At 48.3% G+C, this 20,568-nt stretch overlaps 1 protein-coding gene across 2 annotated transcripts in view; it reads left to right on the top strand.

Annotated features, from left to right (window-relative positions):
• The window catches only part of MRPL1 (mitochondrial ribosomal protein L1), a 229,224-nt gene that overhangs the window by 84,284 nt on the left and 124,372 nt on the right, over positions 1-20,568 (top strand). The window contains exon 4 of one of the 2 annotated variants that reach the window (XM_063919593.1): positions 19,095-19,178. The exons of the other annotated variant lie outside the window; for it this stretch is intronic. Within the exon in view, the coding sequence (XP_063775663.1) occupies positions 19,095-19,178 (84 nt within the window). The remainder of the gene's footprint in view (positions 1-19,094; positions 19,179-20,568) is intronic. 2 annotated transcript variants of the gene reach the window in all.

Raw genomic sequence — 20,568 nt, 5'->3', positions numbered from 1 at the left:
CCTGCAGATAGTGCTGCTGCAGCGTGGTCTGTAACCCTGTCAAACAGGGATACTATTTTGCGAACATAAGTCGTCGTCTTATAAATGAGGGATGCACAGAGGGATATTTTGCCGGCTGGCATCCAGAATTAATGCAATGGCCATTCTGTCAGGAGGGTATTAGAGACCCGACACTGGACAGATGATGCTGACTTTAAAAGGCACATAGAGCCTTATAAGGGTGAGGAATGGTTTGGGGATGGTCTCTGGGACCTCGTATCCACAGCAACAGCTGGGAAGAAATTTTTTTACCTCCAGGTTTCCTCACAGCCTAAGAAAGCACTGTATCAGGTACAGTCCTTTCGGCTTCAGAAAAGCAAGCGGGTCAAAGGCGCTTCCTTTCTGCACAGAGACGAGGGAAGAGGGAAAAAGCTGCACCAGTCAGCCAGTTCCCAGAATCAAAATTCTTCCCCCGCTTCCTCTGAGTCCACCGCATGACGCGGGGGCTCCACAGGCGTAGCCAGGTACGGTGGGGGGCCGCCTCAAAAATTTCAGCGATCAGTGGGCTCGCTCACAGGTGGATCCCTGGATCCTTCAAGTAGTATCTCAGGGGTACAGGCTGGAATTCGAGGCGTCTCCCCCCCGCCGTTTCCTCAAATCTGCCTTGCCGACAACTCCCTCAGGCAGGGAGGCTGTGCTAGAGGCAATTCACAAGCTGTATTCCCAGCAGGTGATAGTCAAGGTGCCCCTACTTCAACAAGGACGGGGTTACTATTCCACACTGTTTGTGGTACCGAAACCGGACGGTTCGGTGAGACCCATTTTAAATTTGAAGTCCTTGAACACATACATAAAAAAATTAAAGTTCAAGATGGAATCGCTCAGGGTGGTTATTGCAAGCCTGGAGGAGGATGATTACATGATATCCCTGGACATCAAGGATGCTTACCTACATGTCCCCATTTACCATCCTCACCAGGAGTACCTCAGATTTGTGGTACAGGATTGCCATTACCAATTCCAGACGCTGACGTTTGGACTGTCCACGGCACCGAGGGTCTTTATAGAATTTGTCGGCAGATAAGAACCACTTGGCCCATCTAGTCTGCCCCTTATTTATATTTTTTTTTTATATTATTTTTTAACACTAACCTTATTTGATCCTTATTTCTTTGTAAAGATATCCTTATGTCTATCCCATGCATGTTTAAATTGCTCTACTGTCTTAGCCTCTACCACCTCTGATGGGAGGCTATTCCACTTGTCCACTACCCTTTCTGTGAAATAATTTTTCCGCAAATTTCCCCTAAACCTCCCCCCCTCCAGTCTCAGTGCATGTCCTCGTGTCCTATTGCTTCTCTTCATTTGGAGAATGTTTCCCTCCTGGACTTTGTTAAAACCCCTCATTTATTTGAAAGTTTCTATCATGTCCCCCCTTTCCCTTCTCTGCTCCAAACTATACATATTGAGATCTCTTAGTCTTTCTGGGTATGTTTTGTGATGTAGGCCATGCACCATTTTAGTTGCCCTCCTTTGTACAGTTTCTAATGTATTAATATCCTTTTGAAGATATGGCCTCCAGAACTGAATACAGTATTCTAGATGAGGCCGTACCAATGACCTATACAGTGGCATTATTACTTATTTCTTTCTGCTGCTGATTCCCCTCCCAATGCAGCCAAGCATCTGACTAGCCTTCCTCATTGCCTTGTTACATTGCTTACCTGCTTTTAAGTCATCTGAAATAGTGACTCCTAGATCCCTTTCCTCCTCAGTAGTTTCCAGTATAGTGCCATTAATACTGTATTTAGCTTTAGGATTTTTGAGACCCAAGTGCATGATCTTGCATTTTTTGGCATTAAACTGTAATTGCCAGACTCTTGACCATTCCTCTAGTCTACCTAGATCCTCAATCATTTGTTTTACCCCACCTGGTGTGTCTACCCTGTTGCATACCTTTGTGTCATCTGCAAAAAGGCATACTTTCCCTTTAATGCCATTTGCAATGTCACCAATAAAGATATTAAAAAGCACTGGTCCAAGTACAGATCCCTGGGGTACTCCACTGGTAACATTTCCCTCCTGTGAATGCACTCCATTTACCACAACTCTCTGTTTTCTATCCTTCAACCAAGATCTTATCCATTCAATAATCCTAATATCCAATCCCAAACTTTCAAGTTTATTTAGCAATCTGCGATGTGGAACTTTGTCAAAAGCCTTTCTAAAGTCTAGATAAGCTATATCCATGGCTCCATCTTTATCCATCACTTTAGTCACACAATCAAAAAAGTCAATTACCAAGGTAATGGCAGAAATGATGATACTCCTTCGAAAAAAGGGAGTTTTTAATTATCCCGTACTTGGACGATCTCCTTATAAAGGCGAGGTCCATGGAGCAGTTGTTGGTCGGAGTAGCACTATCTCGGGAAGTGCTACAACAGCACGGATGGATTCTATACATTCCAAAGTCACAGCTGGTTCCTACCACACGCCTGCTGTTCCTGGGGATGGTTCTGGACACAGAACAGAAAAAAAGTGTTTCTCCCGCAGGAGAAAGCCAAGGAGCTGTCATCTCTAGTCAGAGACCTCCTGAAACCAAAACAGGTATCGGTGCATCACTGCACACGAGTCCTGGGAAAAATGGTAGCTTCTTACGAAGCAAAATTCCATTCGGCAGGTTCCATGCAAGAACCTTTCAGTGGGACCTCTTGGACAAGTGGTCGGCATCGCATCTTCAGATGCATCGGCTGATAACCCTGTCTCCAAGGACCAGGGTATCTCTACTGTGGTGGCTGCAGAGTGCTCATCTTCAAGAGGGCCGCAGATTCGGCATACAGGACTGGGTCCTGGTAACCACGGATGCCAGCCTTCGAGGCTGGGGGGCAGTCACACAGGGAACTTTGGTCAAGTCAGGAGTCGTCCCTACACATAAATATTCTGGAACTGAGGGCCATTTACAATGCCCTAAGTCTGGCAAGGCCTCTGCTTCAAAACCAGCCGGTACTGATCCAATCAGACAACTTCACGGCAGTCGCCCATGTAAACCGACAGGGCGGCACAAGAAGCAGGATGGCGATGGCAGAAGCCACAAGGATTCTCCGATGGGCGGAAAATCACGTCTTAGCACTGTCAGCAGTGTTCATTCCGGGAGTGGACAACTGGGAAGCAGACTTCCTCAGCAGACAGGACCGACACCCGGGAGAGTGGGGACTTCATCCAGAAGTCTTCCAACTGTTGGTAAACCGTTGGGAAAGGTCACAGGTGGACATGATGGCGTCCCGCCTAAACAAAAAACTAGATATTGCGCCAGGTCAAGGGACCCTCAGGCAATAGCTGTGGACGCTCTAGTGACACCGTGGGTGTACCAGTCGGTTTATGTATTCCCTCCTCTGCCTCTCATACCAAAGGTACTGAGAATAATAAGAAAACGAGGAGTAAGAACGATACTCGTGGTTCCGGATGGGCCAAGAAGAGCTTGGTACCCAGAACTTCAAGAAATAATATCAGAGGACCCATGGCCTCTACCGCTCAGACAGGATCTGCTACAGCAGGGGCCCTGTCTGTTCCAAGACTTACCGCGGCTGCGTTGGACGGCATGGCGGTTGAATTCCGGATCCTAAAGCAAAAGGGCATTCCGGAGGAAGTCATTCCTACGCTGATAAAAGCCAGGAAAGAAGTAACCGCAAACCATTATCACCGTATTTGGCGAAAATATGTTGCGTGGTGTGAGGCCAGGAAGGCCCCAACAGAGGAATTTCAGCTGGGTCGTTTTCTGCACTTCCTACAGTCAGGAGTGACTTTGGGCCTAAAATTGGGTTCCATTAAGGTCCAGATTTCGGCTCTGTCGATTTTCTTCCAGAAAGAACTGGCTTCACTGCCTGGAGTTCAGACATTTGTAAAGGGAGTGCTACATATTCAGACCCTTTTTTGTGCCTTCTGTGGCACCTTGGGATCTCAACGTGGTGTTGAGTTTCTTAAAATCACATTGGTTTGAGCCACTTAAAACTGTGGATTTGAAATATCTCACGTGGAAAGTGGTCATGTTATTGGGCTTCGGCCAGGCGTGTGTCAGAATTGGCGGCTTTGTCATGTAAAAGCCCTTATCTGATTTTCCATATGGATAGGGCAGAATTGAGGACTCGTCCCCAGTTTCTCCCTAAGGTGGTATCAGCTTTTCACTTGAACCAACCTATTGTAGTGCCTGCGGCTACTAGGGACTTGGAAGATTCCAAATTACTGGACGTAGTCAGGGCCTTAAAAATGTATATTTCCAGGACGGCTGGAGTCAGGAAAACTGACTCGTTTTTTATCCTGTAGGCACACAACAAAATAGGTGCTCCTGCTTCTAAGCAGACTATTGCTCGCTGAAATTTGTAGCACAATTCAGCTGGAGCATTCTGCGGCTGGATTGCCGCATCCTAAATCAGTAACAGCCCATTCCACGAGGAAAGTGGGCTCATCTTGGGCGGCTGCCCGAGGGGTCTCGGCTTTACAACTTTGCCGAGCTGCAACTTGGTCAGGGGCAAACACGTTTGCTAAATTCTACAAATTTGATACCCTGGCTGAGGAGGACCTGGAGTTCTCTCATTCGGTGCTGCAGAGTCATCCGCACTCTCCCGCCCGTTTGGGAGCTTTGGTATAATCCCCATGGTCCTTACGGAGTTCCCAGCATCCACTAGGACGTCAGAGAAAATAAGATTTTACTCACCGGTAAATCTATTTCTCGTAGTCCGTAGTGGATGCTGGGCGCCCATCCCAAGTGCGGATTGTCTGCAATACTTGTATATAGTTATTGCCTAACTAAAGGGTTATTGTTGAGCCATCTGTTGAGAGGCTCAGTTATATTTCATACTGTTAACTGGGTATAGTATCACAAGTTATACGGTGTGATTGGTGTGGCTGGTATGAGTCTTACCCGGGATTCAAAATCCTTCCTTATTGTGTCAGCTCTTCCGGGCACAGTATCCTAACTGAGGTCTGGAGGAGGGGCATAGAGGGAGGAGCCAGTGCACACCAGATAGTACCTAATCTTTCTTTTAGAGTGCCCAGTCTCCTGCGGAGCCCGTCTATTCCCCATGGTCCTTACGGAGTTCCCAGCATCCACTACGGACTACGAGAAATAGATTTACCGGTGAGTAAAATCTTATTTTAATGCACAAAGTTATAAAAAATATTGGCTAAAATGACCTTCAGGCTGTGTGTACAAGGTGTATATGTAACATAAATGCATTCTGTGCTTAGATTTAGGTCCCATCACCATGATATCTCATTATGGTATGCAATTATTCCAAAATACGGAAAAATCCCATATCCAAAATACCTCTGGTCCCAAGCATTTTAGATAAGGGAGACTCAACCTGTACCAACTTTCGGCGGGGCAGGTGCACACGGAACAGCCCCAGACTGCAGCCGGAGCACGGAGGGGCAGGTAAGGTGGGCTGCAGCTTGCGGGAACCGTGCTATTGGCAGGCCAGACCTCCGGCCCTGGGAGAATGGAACTGAAGTGCCGATGTGCACCCAGGTCTCGGCCGTGGACTGTACTAGACCACCAGGGCTAATATACTGGCACTGGGATCATCAGGCAGCGGTGACATGGCGTGGGCAGCGCTTGGAGATCATGTGATCTCCAAGCACCGCCCGTACACAGAGAGTGAACGGGAAACGGGTTGCATCGACGGCTCACGTTCACACCGCACAGTGAGCCTGGTTGAAGACATGTACAACCCTGTCACTCGATCCGGTATTTCAGCGCTTGCACCTTACAGACCGCTTCTGAACACGAGTTATGCGCGCTCATGTGCCCATAACCGGTGTTCATAGATGGGGTATAAATCAGCCCATTTTCAAAGTCTGTAACGGAATCTCCATTAATGAGATATGCTACTATGCACGTTACAGAATTAACTGTAGATGTTCACAATTTTGATGGGGACATCCTTGGGATTTGGTAAAATTATAACAATTTGCTATGGTGATGGAATCACCAAGTGGGTAATAATCATGATAAAGTGCACAGGTTACAATGTTTGCTATCTACTAAGGACAAAATTAAACAACTTGGAACTTATCAATTTGGATCAGTACTTTGAATACTTGTGAATAAGTTAACATAAACTTTCAGATACATAGAAGTGCAAAATCAAATATAACTGCAAATAGATACATTCAAAACAAAATGAAGACTAATCAAGTAGTACATTCATGAAATGTAGCCTTTACTGAGCCTCTGGAACTTACCAGAAGTATTTAGAAATTTATTGACCAATATAAAACACTCTTGTACGGGATTATTTAAAAAATTGCTCCGTACACAGTTCATTGTAACCTGTATAATCATTGACTGAGATCAGCTGTATAAATGGTGGGGCTTCCTCTTTAGATCTACCTCCTGATCAAAGATGAAACCTACAGATGTGCCGCTCTCGGTGCACCAGGACTTCTGGCGCCAGGCATGTTTATTGCATCTTTTTTCCCGAGAAATCAACATTAGTCGCAATGTGATAATTTGATATGCACCACTTCTGAGTGCAACTGAGTCTCAGGGGTATATTCAATAAGAGTCGGGTCCATTCCGGCATGCCGTTGTCGGAATGGACCCGACAAACCCTATTCAAATATGAGTGTCGGATTTGGCCAGCGTCCGTGCTGCTGCTGTCACCAGCTCCCTGTGTGTGAGATCACAGGGAGCTGCTGGAGGGAGCCGCACTCTGCCATGTAGCCGCCTGTGTAACCGGGAAGCGTGTAGCTGGGCAGCGCGGCCGTAGAGCTGCCTGTGGAGCCATGTAGTTGGGCAGCGCTGCGGTGGGACCGTGGAGCCACCTGGGGAGCCGTGTAGCCGCCTGTGTCGCCAGAGAGCGCTGCTGTGGAGCCAAGGAGCTGTGTAGCGCTGCCGGGTGAGAGGAGCCTGGCCGTCAGAGAGGAGAGTTTCTTCCACCAACCGTGGCTCCAGCTGCCCCCGCCGGTAAGCACTCTCTCTCCCTCCCTCGCCCTGCTCCCCCGTCTGATCTTCTCAATCCAACTTTTTTTAAAGTCGGATTGAGATTGTCGGAAACGGGCCAAAACCTGTCGGATTTGGCCCCATTTCCAACAGATGCACGCGAATCGGCAGCTATTCCGCAGATCCACGTGTTTTCTGACAAGTCGGGAATTCAGTCGGAAACTGACGTCTTTCCGACAAGATGGCAGCTTCCGACTCTTATTGAATATACCCCTATATCTGTATATAAATAAATATACGCATCGCTAGGATTCAGTGGCTGTTTTTTTTCTTTCTCCGTGCCAAGTTCTGTTGTGCTACATGTACAGACTCAGTCACACACAGATATACAAGTGTCGCATACCAAATTAATCGTCATGGTCTCCTGGTGCATCTTAGTTGCATTGCATTATGACCGAGATGCATTTTGGGTAAAAAAAAGCAAAAACAATTCAGGTGCTAGCTGAGTCGAGTAGAACTTGAGCAGACTAGATGGGCCAAGTGGTTCTTATCTGCCGTCAAATTCTATGTGTCTATGTTTCTAACTTGATGGCTCACTCGCACCAGGCATCATGTGATATTTTGCATATTGATGCTAGTTGTATGAGGACACATTGGTAATGTGATTCCGTTACCAAAAATAAGGTGATTCCATTACCTCAAATTTCAGCATGTGTTAAAAAAAAAAAAAAAAAAGTTAGGATCATCTCCTTTTAAAAATGTGCTTGAGCTTGTATTTATAAACCTTAATATAAAAATTGCTTTTAGGTAATATCTCAAAATGTAAAATAATCAAACTTTTTTACCTTTTTTGGCAACTGAATTACCTAACCTGTTGTTCATTTTAATTTAACCATATCACAGAGCATTATTTGTGGCTGTTAAATTGCGTTATTTCCATTATATTATCTCTGTCATTGAGATATTATGTGACAACTTAATCAAACACTTATATTTTCATTGCTCTATATGCAGATGAATGAAAGCCTGTCCATAATATTGTTTCTATAACGTCCTAGAGGATGCTGGGGACTCCGTAAGGACCATGGGGATAGACGGGCTCCGCAGGAGACATGGGCACTTTAAGAAAGAATTTAGTTCCTGGTGTGCACTGGCTCCTCCCTCTATGCCCCTCCTCCAGACCTCAGTTTGATACTGTGCCCAGACGGGCTGGGTGCTTTTCAGTGAGCTCTCCTGAGTTTACTGATAGAAAGTATTTTGTTAGGTTTTTTTATTTTCAGGGAGCTCTGCTGGCAAAAGACTCCCTGCTTCGAGGGACTGAGGGGAGAGAAGCAGCCCTACTCTCTGAAGCTAGGTCCTGCTTCTTAGGCTACTGGACACCATTAGTTCCAGAGGGATTGGTATGCAGGATCTCACCCTCGCCGTCCCCCCCCTCGCAGAGCCGGAAGATAGAAGCCGGGTGAGTGAGAAGAAAAGAAGACTTCACAGGCGGCAGAAGACTTCATGATCTTCACTAGAGGTAACGCACAGCACTGCAGCTGTGCGCCATTGCTCCACACACCTCACATACTCCGGTCACTGTAAGGGTGCAGGGCGCGGGGGGGGGGGGGGGGGGGCCTGGGCAGCATTTGGGACCTCATATTGGCAAAAAACACACATATACAGCTGGGCACTGTATATATGTATGAGCCCCCGCCAAAATTACAGCTTAAGCGGGACAGAAGCCCGCCGCCGAGGGGGCGGGGCTTCTCCCTCAGCACTCACCAGCGCCATTTTTTTCTCCACAGCACCGCTGAGAGGAAGCTCCCCGGGCTCTCCCCTGCTGATACGCGGTAGAAAAGGGTTGAAAAGAGAGGGGGGGGGGCACATAATTAGGCGCAAAAACTATAACATACAGCAGCTACCTGGTTAACATTAAGTTACTGTGTTATTCCTGGGATATTATAGCGCTGGGGTGTGTGCTGGCATACTCTCTCTCTGTCTCTCCAAAGGGCCTGGTGGGGGAACTGTCTTCAGAAAGGACATTCCCAGTGTGTGTGGTGTGTCGGTACGCTTGTGTCGACATGTCTGATGAAGGCTATGTGGGAGAGAAGCGGGAGCAAGTGAATGTGGTGTCTCCGCCGACGGCGCCGACACCTGATTGGATGGATATGTGGAAGGTTTTAAATGATAATGTTAATTCCTTGCATAAAAGATTGGACAAGGCTGATGCATTGGGGCAGTCAGGGTCTCATCCCATGCCTGACCCTATGTCGCAGGGGCCGTCAGGGTCTCATAAGCGCCCACTATCCCAAATTGTTGACACAGATACTGACATGGATTCTGACTCCAGTGTCGATTACGATGATGCAAAGTTACAGCCAAAATTGGCTAAATCCCTTCGATATATATGATTATAGCAATAAAGGAGGTTTTGCACATCACAGAGGAAACCCCTGTCCCTGACACGATGGTGTATATGTATAAGGGAAAGAAGCCTGATACCCTAGATAAGGATACTGTATTATTGACCCTGGGGCATATAAAAGACGCTGTCCTATATATGAGAGATGCTCAAAGAGACATTAGTCTACTGGGTTCTAGAATAAACGCTATGTCGATTTCTGCCAGAAGGGTCCTGTGGACTCGGCAATGGACAGGTGATGCCGACTCAAAAAGGCATATGGAGGTTTTACCTTACAAGGGTGAGGAATTGTTCGGGGAAGGTCTCTCGGACCTGGTCTCCACAGCTACAGCTGGAAAGTCAAATGTTTTGCCTTATGTTCCCTCACAGCCTAAGAGACCACCGCATTATCAAATGCAGTCCTTTCGTTCACAAAGAAACAAGAAAGTCCTTTCTTGCCAGAGGTAGGGGCAGAGGAAAGAAGCTGCACAACGCAGCTAGTTCCCAGGAACAGAAGTCCTCACCGACCTCTACAAAATCCACCGCATGACGCTGGGGCTCCACTGGCGGAGCCGGGCCCTGTGGGGGCGCGTCTTCGGAATTTCAGCCACATGTGGGTTCACTCCCAGGTGGATCCTTGGGCAATAGAAATTGTGTCTCAGGGTTACAAGCTGGAATTCGAAGAGGTGCCTCCTCGCCGGTATTTCAAATCGGCCCTACCATCTTCCCCCCAAGAGAGGGAAATAGTGTTAAATGCAATACAAAAATTGTATCTTCAGGAGGTGGAGGTCAAGGTTCCCCTCCTTCAACAGGGAAGGGGTTATTATTCGACCATCTTTGTAGTCCCGAAACCGGACGGTTCGGTCAGACCCATATTGAATTTAAAATCTCTGAACCTATACTTGAAAAGGTTCAAGTTCAAGATGGAATCGCTAAGAGCGGTCATCGCAAGCCTGGAAGGAGGGATTTTATGGTGTCACTGGACATAAAGGATGCGTACCTTCATGTCCCCATTTATCCACCTCATCAGGCGTACCTAAGATTTGCGGTACAGGATTGTCATTACCAATTTCAGACGTTGCCGTTTGGTCTCTCAACGGCCCAGAGGATTTTCACCAAGGTAATGGCGGAAATGATGGTGCTCCTGCGGAAGCAAGGTGTAACAATTATCACGTACTTGGACGATCTCCTCATAAAAGCGAGATCAAGAGAGCAGTTGCTGAACAGCTTATCTCTTTCACTGACCGTGTTACAGCAACACGGCTGGATTCTCAATATTCCAAAGTCGCAGTTGGTTCCTACGACTCGAGTGCAATGATTCTGGACACGGACCAGAAGAGGGTTTATCTCCCAATAGAGAGAGCCCAGGAACTCATGACTCTGGTAAAGAACCTATTGAAACCAAAACAGGTGTCAGTGCATCATTGCACTCGAGTCCTGGGAAAGATGGTGGAGGCATACGAGGCCGTTCCTTTCGGCAGGTTCCATGCGAGGACTTTCCAATGGGACTTACTGGACAAGTGGTCCGGGTCACATCTTCAGATGCATCGGTTGATCACCCTGTCCCCCAGGGCCAGGGTGTCACTACTGTGGTGGCTGCAGAGTGCTCACCTTCTCGAGGGCCGCAGATTCGGCATTCAGGACTGGATCCTGGTGACCACGGACGCAAGCCTCCGAGGTTGGGGAGCAGTCACACAGGGAAGAAATTTCCAGGGTCTTTGGTCAAGTCAAGAGACTTGTCTTCACATCAACATCCTGGAGCTAAGGGCCATATACAACGCCCTACGTCAAGCGGAGACCTTACTTCGCGACCGATCAGTTCTGATCCAGTCAGACAACGGCACAAGGAGCAGAGTGGCAATGGCGGAAGCCACCAGAATTCTTCGCTGGGCGGAGAATCATGTAAGCGCACTGTCAGCAGTGTTCATTCCGGGAGTGGACAACTGGGAAGCAGACTTCCTCAGCAGACACGACCTACACCCTGGAGAGTGGGGAGGTATTGCGCCAGGTCAAGAGACCCTCAGGCAGTAGCGGTAAACGCCCTAGTGACACTTTGGGTGTTTCGGTCAGTCTATGTATTTCCTCCTCCTCAGAAGAAGAAAAGGAGTGAGAACAATCCTCATTGTTCCAGATTGGCCAAGACGGACCTGGTATCCAGATCTGCAGGAACTGATCACAGATGATCCGTGGCCTCTTCCTCTAAGACAGGACCTGTTGCAACAGGGACCCTGTCTGTTCCAAGACTTACCGCGGCATGGCGGTTGAACGCCGGATCCTAGCAGAAAAAGGCATTCCGGTTGAGGTTATCCCTACGCTGATAAAGGCTAGGAAGGAAGTAACAGCAAAACATTATCACCGTATATGGCGAAAATATGTTTCTTGGTGTGAGACCAAGAATGCTCCTACGGAAGAATTCCATCTGGGTCGTTTCCTTCACTTCCTACAAACTGGAGTGAATTTGGGTCTTAAATTAGGTTCCATTAATGTCCAGATTTCGGCCCTATCCATTTTCTTTAAAAAAGAATTGGCTTCTCTCCCAGAAGTTCAGACTTTTGTAAAGGGAGTGCTGCATATTCAGCCTTCTTTTGTGCCTCCGGTGGCACCTTGGGATCTTAACGTGGTGTTAAGTTTCCTAAAGTCACACTGGTTTGAACCACTTAAAACGGTGGAGTTGAAATATCTCACGTGGAAGGTGGTCATGTTATTAGCCTTAGCTTCGGCTAGGCGAGTGTCTGAATTAGCGGCTTTGTCATATAAAAGCCCCTATTTGGTTTTCTATATGGATAGAGCAGAATTGCGGACCCGTTCGCAATTTCTGCCAAAAGTGGTTTCATCTTTTCATATGAACCAACCTATTGTGGTGCCTGTGGCTACGCATGACTTGGAGGATTCCGAGTTACTTGATGTGGTCAGGGCTTTGAAAATTTACGTAGCCAGAACGGCTAGAGTCAGGAAAACTGAAGCGCTGTTTGTGCTGTATGCATCCAACAAGATTGGTGCCCCTGCTTCAAAGCAAACTATTGCTCGCTGGATTTGTAACCTGATTCAGCAAGCACATTCTACGGCTGGTTTGCAGTTACCGTAATCGGTCAAGGCCCATTCCACTAGGAAGGTGGGCTTTTCTTGGGCGGCTGCCCGGGGGGTCTCGGCACTACAGCTGTGTCGAGCTGCTACTTGGTCGGGTTCAAACACTTTTGCAAAATTCTACAAGTTTGATACCCTGGCTGAGGAGGACCTCATGCTTGCTCAATCGGTGCTGCAGAGTCATCCGCACTCTCCTGCCCGTTTGGGAGCTTTGGTATAATCCCCATGGTCCTTACGGAGTCCCCAGCATCCTCTAGGACGTTAGAGAAAATAAGATTTTACTTACCGGTAAATCTATTTCTCGTAGTCCGTAGAGGATGCTGGGCGCCCGTCCCAAGTGCGGACTTCTTCTGCAATACTTGTATATAGTTATTGCTTCAATAAGGGTTATGTTATAGTTGCATCGGTATTGAACTGATGATATGTTGTTTTCATACTGTTAACTGGGTAGTTATCACAAGTTATACGGTGTGATTGGTGTGGCTGGTATGAATCTTGCCCTTGGATTAACAAAATCCTTTCCTCGTACTGTCCTTCTCATCTGGGCACAGTTTCTCTAACTGAGGTCTGGAGGAGGGGCATAGAGGGAGGATCCAGTGCACACCAGGAACTAAATTCTTTCTTAAAGTGCCCATGTCTCCTGCGGAGCCCGTCTATCCCCATGGTCCTTAAGGAGTCCCCAGCATCCTCTACGGACTACGAGAAATAGATTTACCGGTAAGTAAAAAATTATTTTTCTCTTACGTCCTAGAGGATGCTGGGGTCCACATTAGTACCATGGGGTATAGACTAGTCCATCAGGAGCCATTGACACTTTAAGAGTTTGAGTGTGTGGTCTGGCTCCTCCCTCTATGCCCCTATTTTTTATTTTTAGAGTTTATTATTTTACAGGGAGGCTGCTGGCAACAGCCTCCCTGCTTCGTGGGACCAAGGGGCGGGGGGGGGAGTAGTGTCCGCCCTGCAGAGTCTGAGCCACTATCTCCGCTGACATGACACTAAGCTCCTGAGGGGATAGATCGTTCCCCGCCACAGGGGATCGCTCACCCCAGGAGCATTCCGCCACCCCCTTACAGAGCTGAAGATCAGTGGCGAGTGAGTCACCGACCCCCCTAACAAGCAGGGGGCCGGAGTGAAGATGGCGGCAACAGGGTAGGAGCGCAGTACTAACTGCGCTCCTGAGGCTCGGCAGTACTTAGTGCGGCGCTGGGAGGGGCGCCCTGAGCCAGCGCCTGAATCCTGCACTGGTCAGCAAGCCTGTCGGGGTCCGTGGCTCTCAGCCAGCATTTTACCTCAGGCCAGTATAATCCTTGTGAAGAGCGGGAAGACAACGCCATTTTGGGGGCGGAGCTTCTCAGAGCGGACCCAGCAGCGTTTCAGCGCCATTTTCCTGCCTGCACAGCGCTGTCCAGGAAGAGCAAGTCCCTCCACAGCAACTCCAGCTATCTCTCGCAGGGGGGGGGGGGGGGGGGAAGTCTGCATTAAGACTGTGTAACCTATTAAGGTGCACAGTCAACGCTAGTAGGGGTCTTCCTTTACATTAAAAGTGCTGTGTGTGGGTTGGCCCCAATCTCTGTGTCTCTCTTGGGGGTGAAACTCTATCCTCCCCTGTGTGTGTGTGGAGTGTCTGTGGTCTCCATTAAGCAATGTCCAGGGACTCTGTGTCATATGCTGCAGAGGATATGTCCTCTCAAGATGATCCCATTCCATGTAATCAGGATTGTACTGGTTTAGCACAGATACCAGCAAGGGAGCCTGAGTGGTTATCCTCTATCAAATCTATGATTTATCAGATTTCAAATAGGGTTGCACAAAATGAATCTGCAACTCGGGCTTTACAGAACTCTATGGCAGTCTGGCCCAGTTCTGGTACCTCAGGGCTTCCCGCTGTATATTTACATAAACGTGCTCTTGCACAGATCATGCAGGATGATACGGATACCTATTCTGACACTGCAGACGGTGACGGGGATGTGTTGCGGGGGGGCGCATCTCTTGCTAAAAAGGTGCAGTTGATGATAGAGGCTATTAGAGATGTGTTGAATATTGCTGATACAATACCTGAGCAGGTTGAGGAGGCTTACTTCACTGAAAATAAGAAAGCCTCGCTAAGCTTCCCTGCGTCAAAGGAATTACATGCTATTTTTGAAAAAGTTTGGGAAAACCCGGATAAAAAATTACAGATACCTAAAAGGGTTCTGGTGGCATTTCCTTTCGCGGTAGAGGATAGCAAAAAATGGGACTTTCAAAAAAGGTGGTTTTACCTGTTCCAGGGTCTACCGCCTTGAAAGAGCCGGCTGATTGTAAGATTGATAATACGCTCAAATCCATGTACACGGCTTCTGGGGCAATACTACGTCCCACTATTGCCAGTGCTTGGATTGCCAGACTTGGATACTATGGAGAAATGTGATGTTGAATTGTTTTTACGTAACATTCAGGATTCAGCAGGATTTCTGGTAGAATCCATGAAAGACCTGGGTTCCATGGCTGCGGGAATTTCTTCCATGTCTGTATAAGCTCGTCGAGGACTGTGGTTGTGCCAGTGGTCTGCCAATGCGTAATCCAGGAGAAGTGTGGAGACCCTACCCTACACAGGTCTGGCTCTCTTTGGGGAAGCGTTAGATGCGTGGATCGCTACGGCTGTTAAGTCACCTTTTCTTCCCTCAGCTACACCTGCTCCGAAGAAACCCTTTTCTTCAGCTACATCACAGCCCTTTTGGTCTACCAAGCCCAGAAAGGCCGAGCCATCCAACACCTACTTTGGAGGAGGTCGGCCCAAGTCCAAGAAACTTGCGGCTACAGGTTCCCAGGAACAGAAACCTGCTTCAGGTACATGACGGTGGACTGCACGCCCCGGAGGTGGGGCCGGTGGGAGCGAGAATCAGGCATTTAAGTCACGTCTGGGTGTCATCCGGCCTGGACCCCTGGGTGCAAGATATTGTGTCTCAGGGGTACAAGCTGGAATTTTAAAATCTCCCTCCTCACCGATTTTTCAAATCAGGCTTGCCAGCTCTGCTGGCAGACAGGACTGTCCTGCAAGAAGCCGTCCAGCAGTTGGTGGAGGCACAGGTCATTGTGCCAGTACCACCTCATATGCAAAACAAAGATTACTATTCGAACCTTTTCGTGGTACCAAAACCGGATGGTTCGGTCACGCCCATTCTGAACTTAAAATCACTAAACCCCTTTCTGAGGGAGTTCAAGTTCAAAATGGAGTCTCTAAGGGCAGTGATATCAGGTCTGGAGGAGGGGGAATTCCTGGTATCCCTGGATATCAAGGATGCGTACCTCTCCATTCCGATTTTGCTGCCGCATCAAGCTGATCTTCGATTCGCACTGTTGAACTGTCATTTTCAGTTCCAGGCCCTGTCATTTGGCCTCTCCACAGCACCGAGGGTATCCACCAAGGTGATGGCAGAAATGATGATTCTCCTCCGGTTCATCAGTGCATTCGCCTTCTGGAAGAAATGGTGGCCTCTTACGAGGCCCTGCAGTACGGGAGGTTTCACGCTCGGTCCTTCCAACTGGATCTGGACAAGTGGTCGGGATCCCATCTTCACATGCACCAGAGAATATGTCTGTCACCAAAGGACAGGATTTCACTCCTCTGGTGGCTGCAACTGCCTCACCTTCTGGAGGGCCGCAGGTTCGGGATTCAGGACTAGATCCTTTTAATCACAGATGCAAGTCTCCGGGGCCGGGGCGCAGTCACTCAAGGGGAAACCTTCCAAGGAAGGTGGTCAAGTCTGGAAGCCGGCCTGCCGATAAACATTCTGGAACTAAGAGCTGTCTATAACGGTCTTCTCCAAACGGCCCATCTTCTGAGAAATCGGGCCATTCAAGTGCAGTCGGACAATGTGACAACAGTGGCTTACATAAACCGACAGGGCGGAACGAAGAGCAGAGCTGCAATGGCAGAGGTAACAAAAATCATCCTCTGGGCAGAAAAACACGCGTTGGCGCTGTCAGCAATCTTCATTCTGGGAGTAGACAACTGGGAAGCAGACTTCCTCAGCAGACACGACATGATGGCCTCTCGTCTCAACAAGAAGCTTTGGCGGGATTGTTCCAGGTTGAGGGACAAGCAAGCAGTGGCGGTGGACGCACTAGTGACTCCGTGGGTGTTACAGTCGGTGTACGTGTTTCCTCCACTTCCACTCATCCCAACAGTTCTAAAGCTCATAAGGAGAACAAGGGTTCAAGCGATCCTAATTGCTCCAGACTGGCCAAGAAGGGCTTGGTACGCGGATCTTCTGGATCTACTGCAAGGAGAGCCGAGGCCTCTTCCTCTTCGGGAGGACCTGCTGCAGCAGGGGCCGTTCACCTATCAAGACTTACCGCGGCTACGTTTGATGGCATGGAGGTTGAATGCCTGATACTGGCTCGGAAGGGCATTCCGAACAAGGTTATTCCTACCCTTATACAGGCTAGGAAAGGAGTAACGTCTAAACATTACCATCGAATTTAGAAAAAATATGTATCTTGGTGCGAGTCCAAAAAATTTAAATTTCCTGCGGTGGACTTTCAACTGAGACGGTTTCTACTCTTCCTACAAGCCGGTGTGGATGTGGGCCTGAGGTTGGGATCTGTGAAGGTCCAGATTTCGGCACTATCCATTTTCTGCCAGAAACAATTGGCTGCCCTCCCTGAGGTTCAGACCTTTTTGAAGGGAGTTCTGCACATCCAACCTCCCTTTGTGGTGCCTTGGGACCTTAACTTGGTGTTGCAGTTCCTCCAATCGGACTGGTTCAAGCCTCTACAGGGGGTTGATGTCAAATTTCTTACATGAAAGGCTGTCACGTTGTTGGCCTTAGCTTCTGCTAGACGTGTGTCGGAGTTGGGGGTATTGTCCTGTAAAAGCCCATACTTGATCTTCCACGAAGATGGAGCTGAGCTCCGGACACGTCAGCAGTTTCTTACGAAGGTTGTGTCGGCATTTCATATCAACCAACCTATTGTGGTGCCAGTGGCTACTGACTCCTCAATTTCATCAAAGTCCTTGGATGTTGTAAGGGCTCTGAAAATCTATGTGAAGAGGACTGCTCGTCACAGAAATTCGGACTCTCTGTCCTGTATGGTCCCAAGAAGATTGGGTGTCCTGCTTCTAAGCAGACGATCTCTCGCTGGATCAGGTTCACTATCCAACATGCGTATTCTACGGCGGGATTGCCGTGTCCTACGTCTGTCAAGGCCCACTCTACTCGTACGGTGGGGTCTTTCTGGGCGGCTGCCCGGGGTGTCTCGGCTTTACAGCTTTGCCGAGCTGCAACTTGGTCGGGATCGAACACGTTCACAAAGTTCTACAAGTTCGATACTTTGGCCTCCGATGATCTGAAGTTCACTCAATCAGTTCTGCAGGAGCCTCCGCGCTCTCCCTCCCTTTCTGGGAGCTTTGGTACATCCCCATGATACTAATGTGGACCCCAGCATCCTCTAGGACGTAAGAGAAAATAGGATTTTGGTTACCTACCGGTAAATCCTTTTCTCTTAGTCCGTAGAGGATGCTGGGCGCCCGCCCAGCGCTTCGTTTTCCTGCTATCGTTATTTGGTTCAGTACAACGTCGTTTTAGTTGAGTACTGCATTGTTACTTGGTAAGTAATGTTTCAGCAGTTGCTGAGTTTTCAATCTAGGTTAGCTTGATGTGCCTTGTATGTGTGAGCTGGTGTGAATCTCACCACTATCTGTGTTAAATCCTTCTCTCGAAGATGTCCGTCTCCTCGGGCGCAGTTTCTAGACTGAGTCTGGTAGGAGGGGCATAGAGGGAGGAGCCAGCCCACACTCTCAAACTCTTAAAAAGTGCCAATGGCTCCTGGTGGACCAGTCTATACACCAGGGTTCTAATGTGGACTCCAGCGTCCTCTACGGACTACGAGAAAAGGATTTACCGGTAGGTAACCAAAATCATATTTTCAGCTAGAGAACACTGAATATATCCCTAGTGCTCTTTAAACCAGTGGTGTCACAAGGGGGGGGGGGTCAAGGGGTGAGAGCAAGGTGCTGGCTCCTGCTCAGTTACAGTAGCCAAGTGCAGCCCGCCTCCTCTCACCGTGTAGAAGCCAGCATTGAAAACACAGCAGTTTTTAGGGGACAGACCCCCAAAGTGACAAAAATGGGGGTTGGGATGCTTAGCATGCCCCTCCAGAAAGCCACGCCTCTTTTGCGGCCTCTGCACCGGGTGTCTAGTGGGTGAGTGACACCTCTGCTTTAATCTCTTTAAACCTATATTTACCATGGCTAATTAAAACACAGTTGGAGTCTTAGGCCTATAATGGATGCTATGTGTTTTCACCCCGAAAATATATTAAACCCGGGGGGGGGGGGGGGGTCCGGGGGCTAGTTTAGTAGGCCAAAAGAAATTGCCGCAAAGAAACTCCCATTTTTTTAGGCCAAAAATTTTTCGGCCCTTATTGACTTTTTCGGCTCTTATTGACTATCCCCTATAATATGAAGTACTAGATCACAAATCAAAATAATTTTCCTCTATTTGTAGAATAAAGCATTCTACCTGATTAATAACGCTAACATCTTGTACCTGTGTTGACTTTTAGGTGTTGCGGTCTATGTACATATTTTCATGGGATTTTCTATTACAAATAAGCATTTAACTAGTCAAGAGCAGTGTTTCTTGCCCCATATAGCACTAAGGCCCACTTAATTGATAAACCTGTGTGTTCATTGTGAATTATGTAATGTATTTTACATTTTAGAAAAAAGTGGATCCATTTGTTGGCTACCTTCATTTGCCATACCCATTTGTGATGGACCAGAATAAAGTTCTAGTGTTTACAGAGGTAAGCACAGGTAATTTCATGTATGCACACATGTCGTAGTTTGTATTGAAATGATGGCAAACTAATACAGAAACACTTCATTTTATACCATAAAATACATGGACTGGCTACCTTTTTGTTTTAGTTTAATGGGTTTTTCTCTGACGTCCTAGTGGATGCTGGGGACTCCGTAAGGACCATGGGGATTAGACGGCTCCGCAGGAGACTGGGCACATCTAAAGAAAGATTTAGGACTATCTGGTGTGCACTGGCTCCTCCCCCTATGACCCTCCTCCAAGCCTCAGTTAGATTTATGTGCCCGGCTGAGCTGGATGCACACTAGGGGCTCTCCTGAGCTCCTAGAAGAAAGTATAGTTTAGGTTTTTTATTTTCAGTGAGACCTGCTGGCAACAGGCTCACTGCAACGAGGGACTAAGGGGAGAAGAAGCGAACCTACCTAAGTGGTGGTAGCTTGGGCTTCTTAGGCTACTGGACACCATTAGCTCCAGAGGGATCGAACACAGGACCCGACCTCGTCGTCCGTTCCCGGAGCCGCGCCGCCGTCTCCCTTACAGAGCCAGAAACAAGAAGGTGGTCCGGAAAATCGGCGGCTGAAGACTTCTGTCTTCTCCAAGGTAGCGCACAGCACTGCAGCTGTGCGCCATTGCTCCTCATGCACACCACACACTGCGGTCACTGATGGGTGCAGGGCGCTGGGGGGGGGCGCCCTGAGCAGCAATAACACCTTGGCTGGCAAAACTAACACCATATATAGCCCCAGAGGCTATATAGGTGTATTTTAACCCCTGCCAGAAACGATAAAATAGCGGGAGAAAGCCCGCCGAAAAAGGGGCGGAGCCAACTCCCTCAGCACACTGGCGCCATTATTATGTGAGGACAGCTTCGCTGGAAGGAAGCTCCCTGGCTCTCCCCTGCAGTCCTGCACTACAGAAAGGGTAAAAAAAGAGAGGGGGGGGGGGCACAATTTAGGCACAGTATATATATATTATAGGCAGCTATAGGGGAAAACACTCTGTATAGTGATATCCCTGTGTTATATAGCGCCCTGGTGTGTGCTGGCATACTCTCCCTCTGTCTCCCCAAAGGGCTTTGTGGGGTCCTGTCCTCTGTAAGAGCATTCCCTGTGTGTCTGCTGTGTGTCGGTACTGCTGTGTCGACATGTATGATGAGGATAATGATGTGGAGGCGGAGCAAATGCCTGTGAATGTGATGTCACCCCCTGCGGGGTCGACACCAGTGTGGATGGACTTATGGAAGGAATTACGTGACAGTGTCAGCTCCTTACATAAAAGGTTTGACGACATAGGACAGCCGGCTACTCAGCTTGTGCCTGTCCAAGCGTCTCAAATGTCATCAGGGGCTATAAAACGCCCGCTACCTCAGATGACAG

This window comes from Pseudophryne corroboree, chromosome 1 (assembly GCF_028390025.1).
Source record: "Pseudophryne corroboree isolate aPseCor3 chromosome 1, aPseCor3.hap2, whole genome shotgun sequence".
Taxonomy (NCBI): domain Eukaryota; kingdom Metazoa; phylum Chordata; class Amphibia; order Anura; family Myobatrachidae; genus Pseudophryne; species Pseudophryne corroboree.
This window is presented reverse-complemented; position numbering and strand designations above follow the sequence as displayed.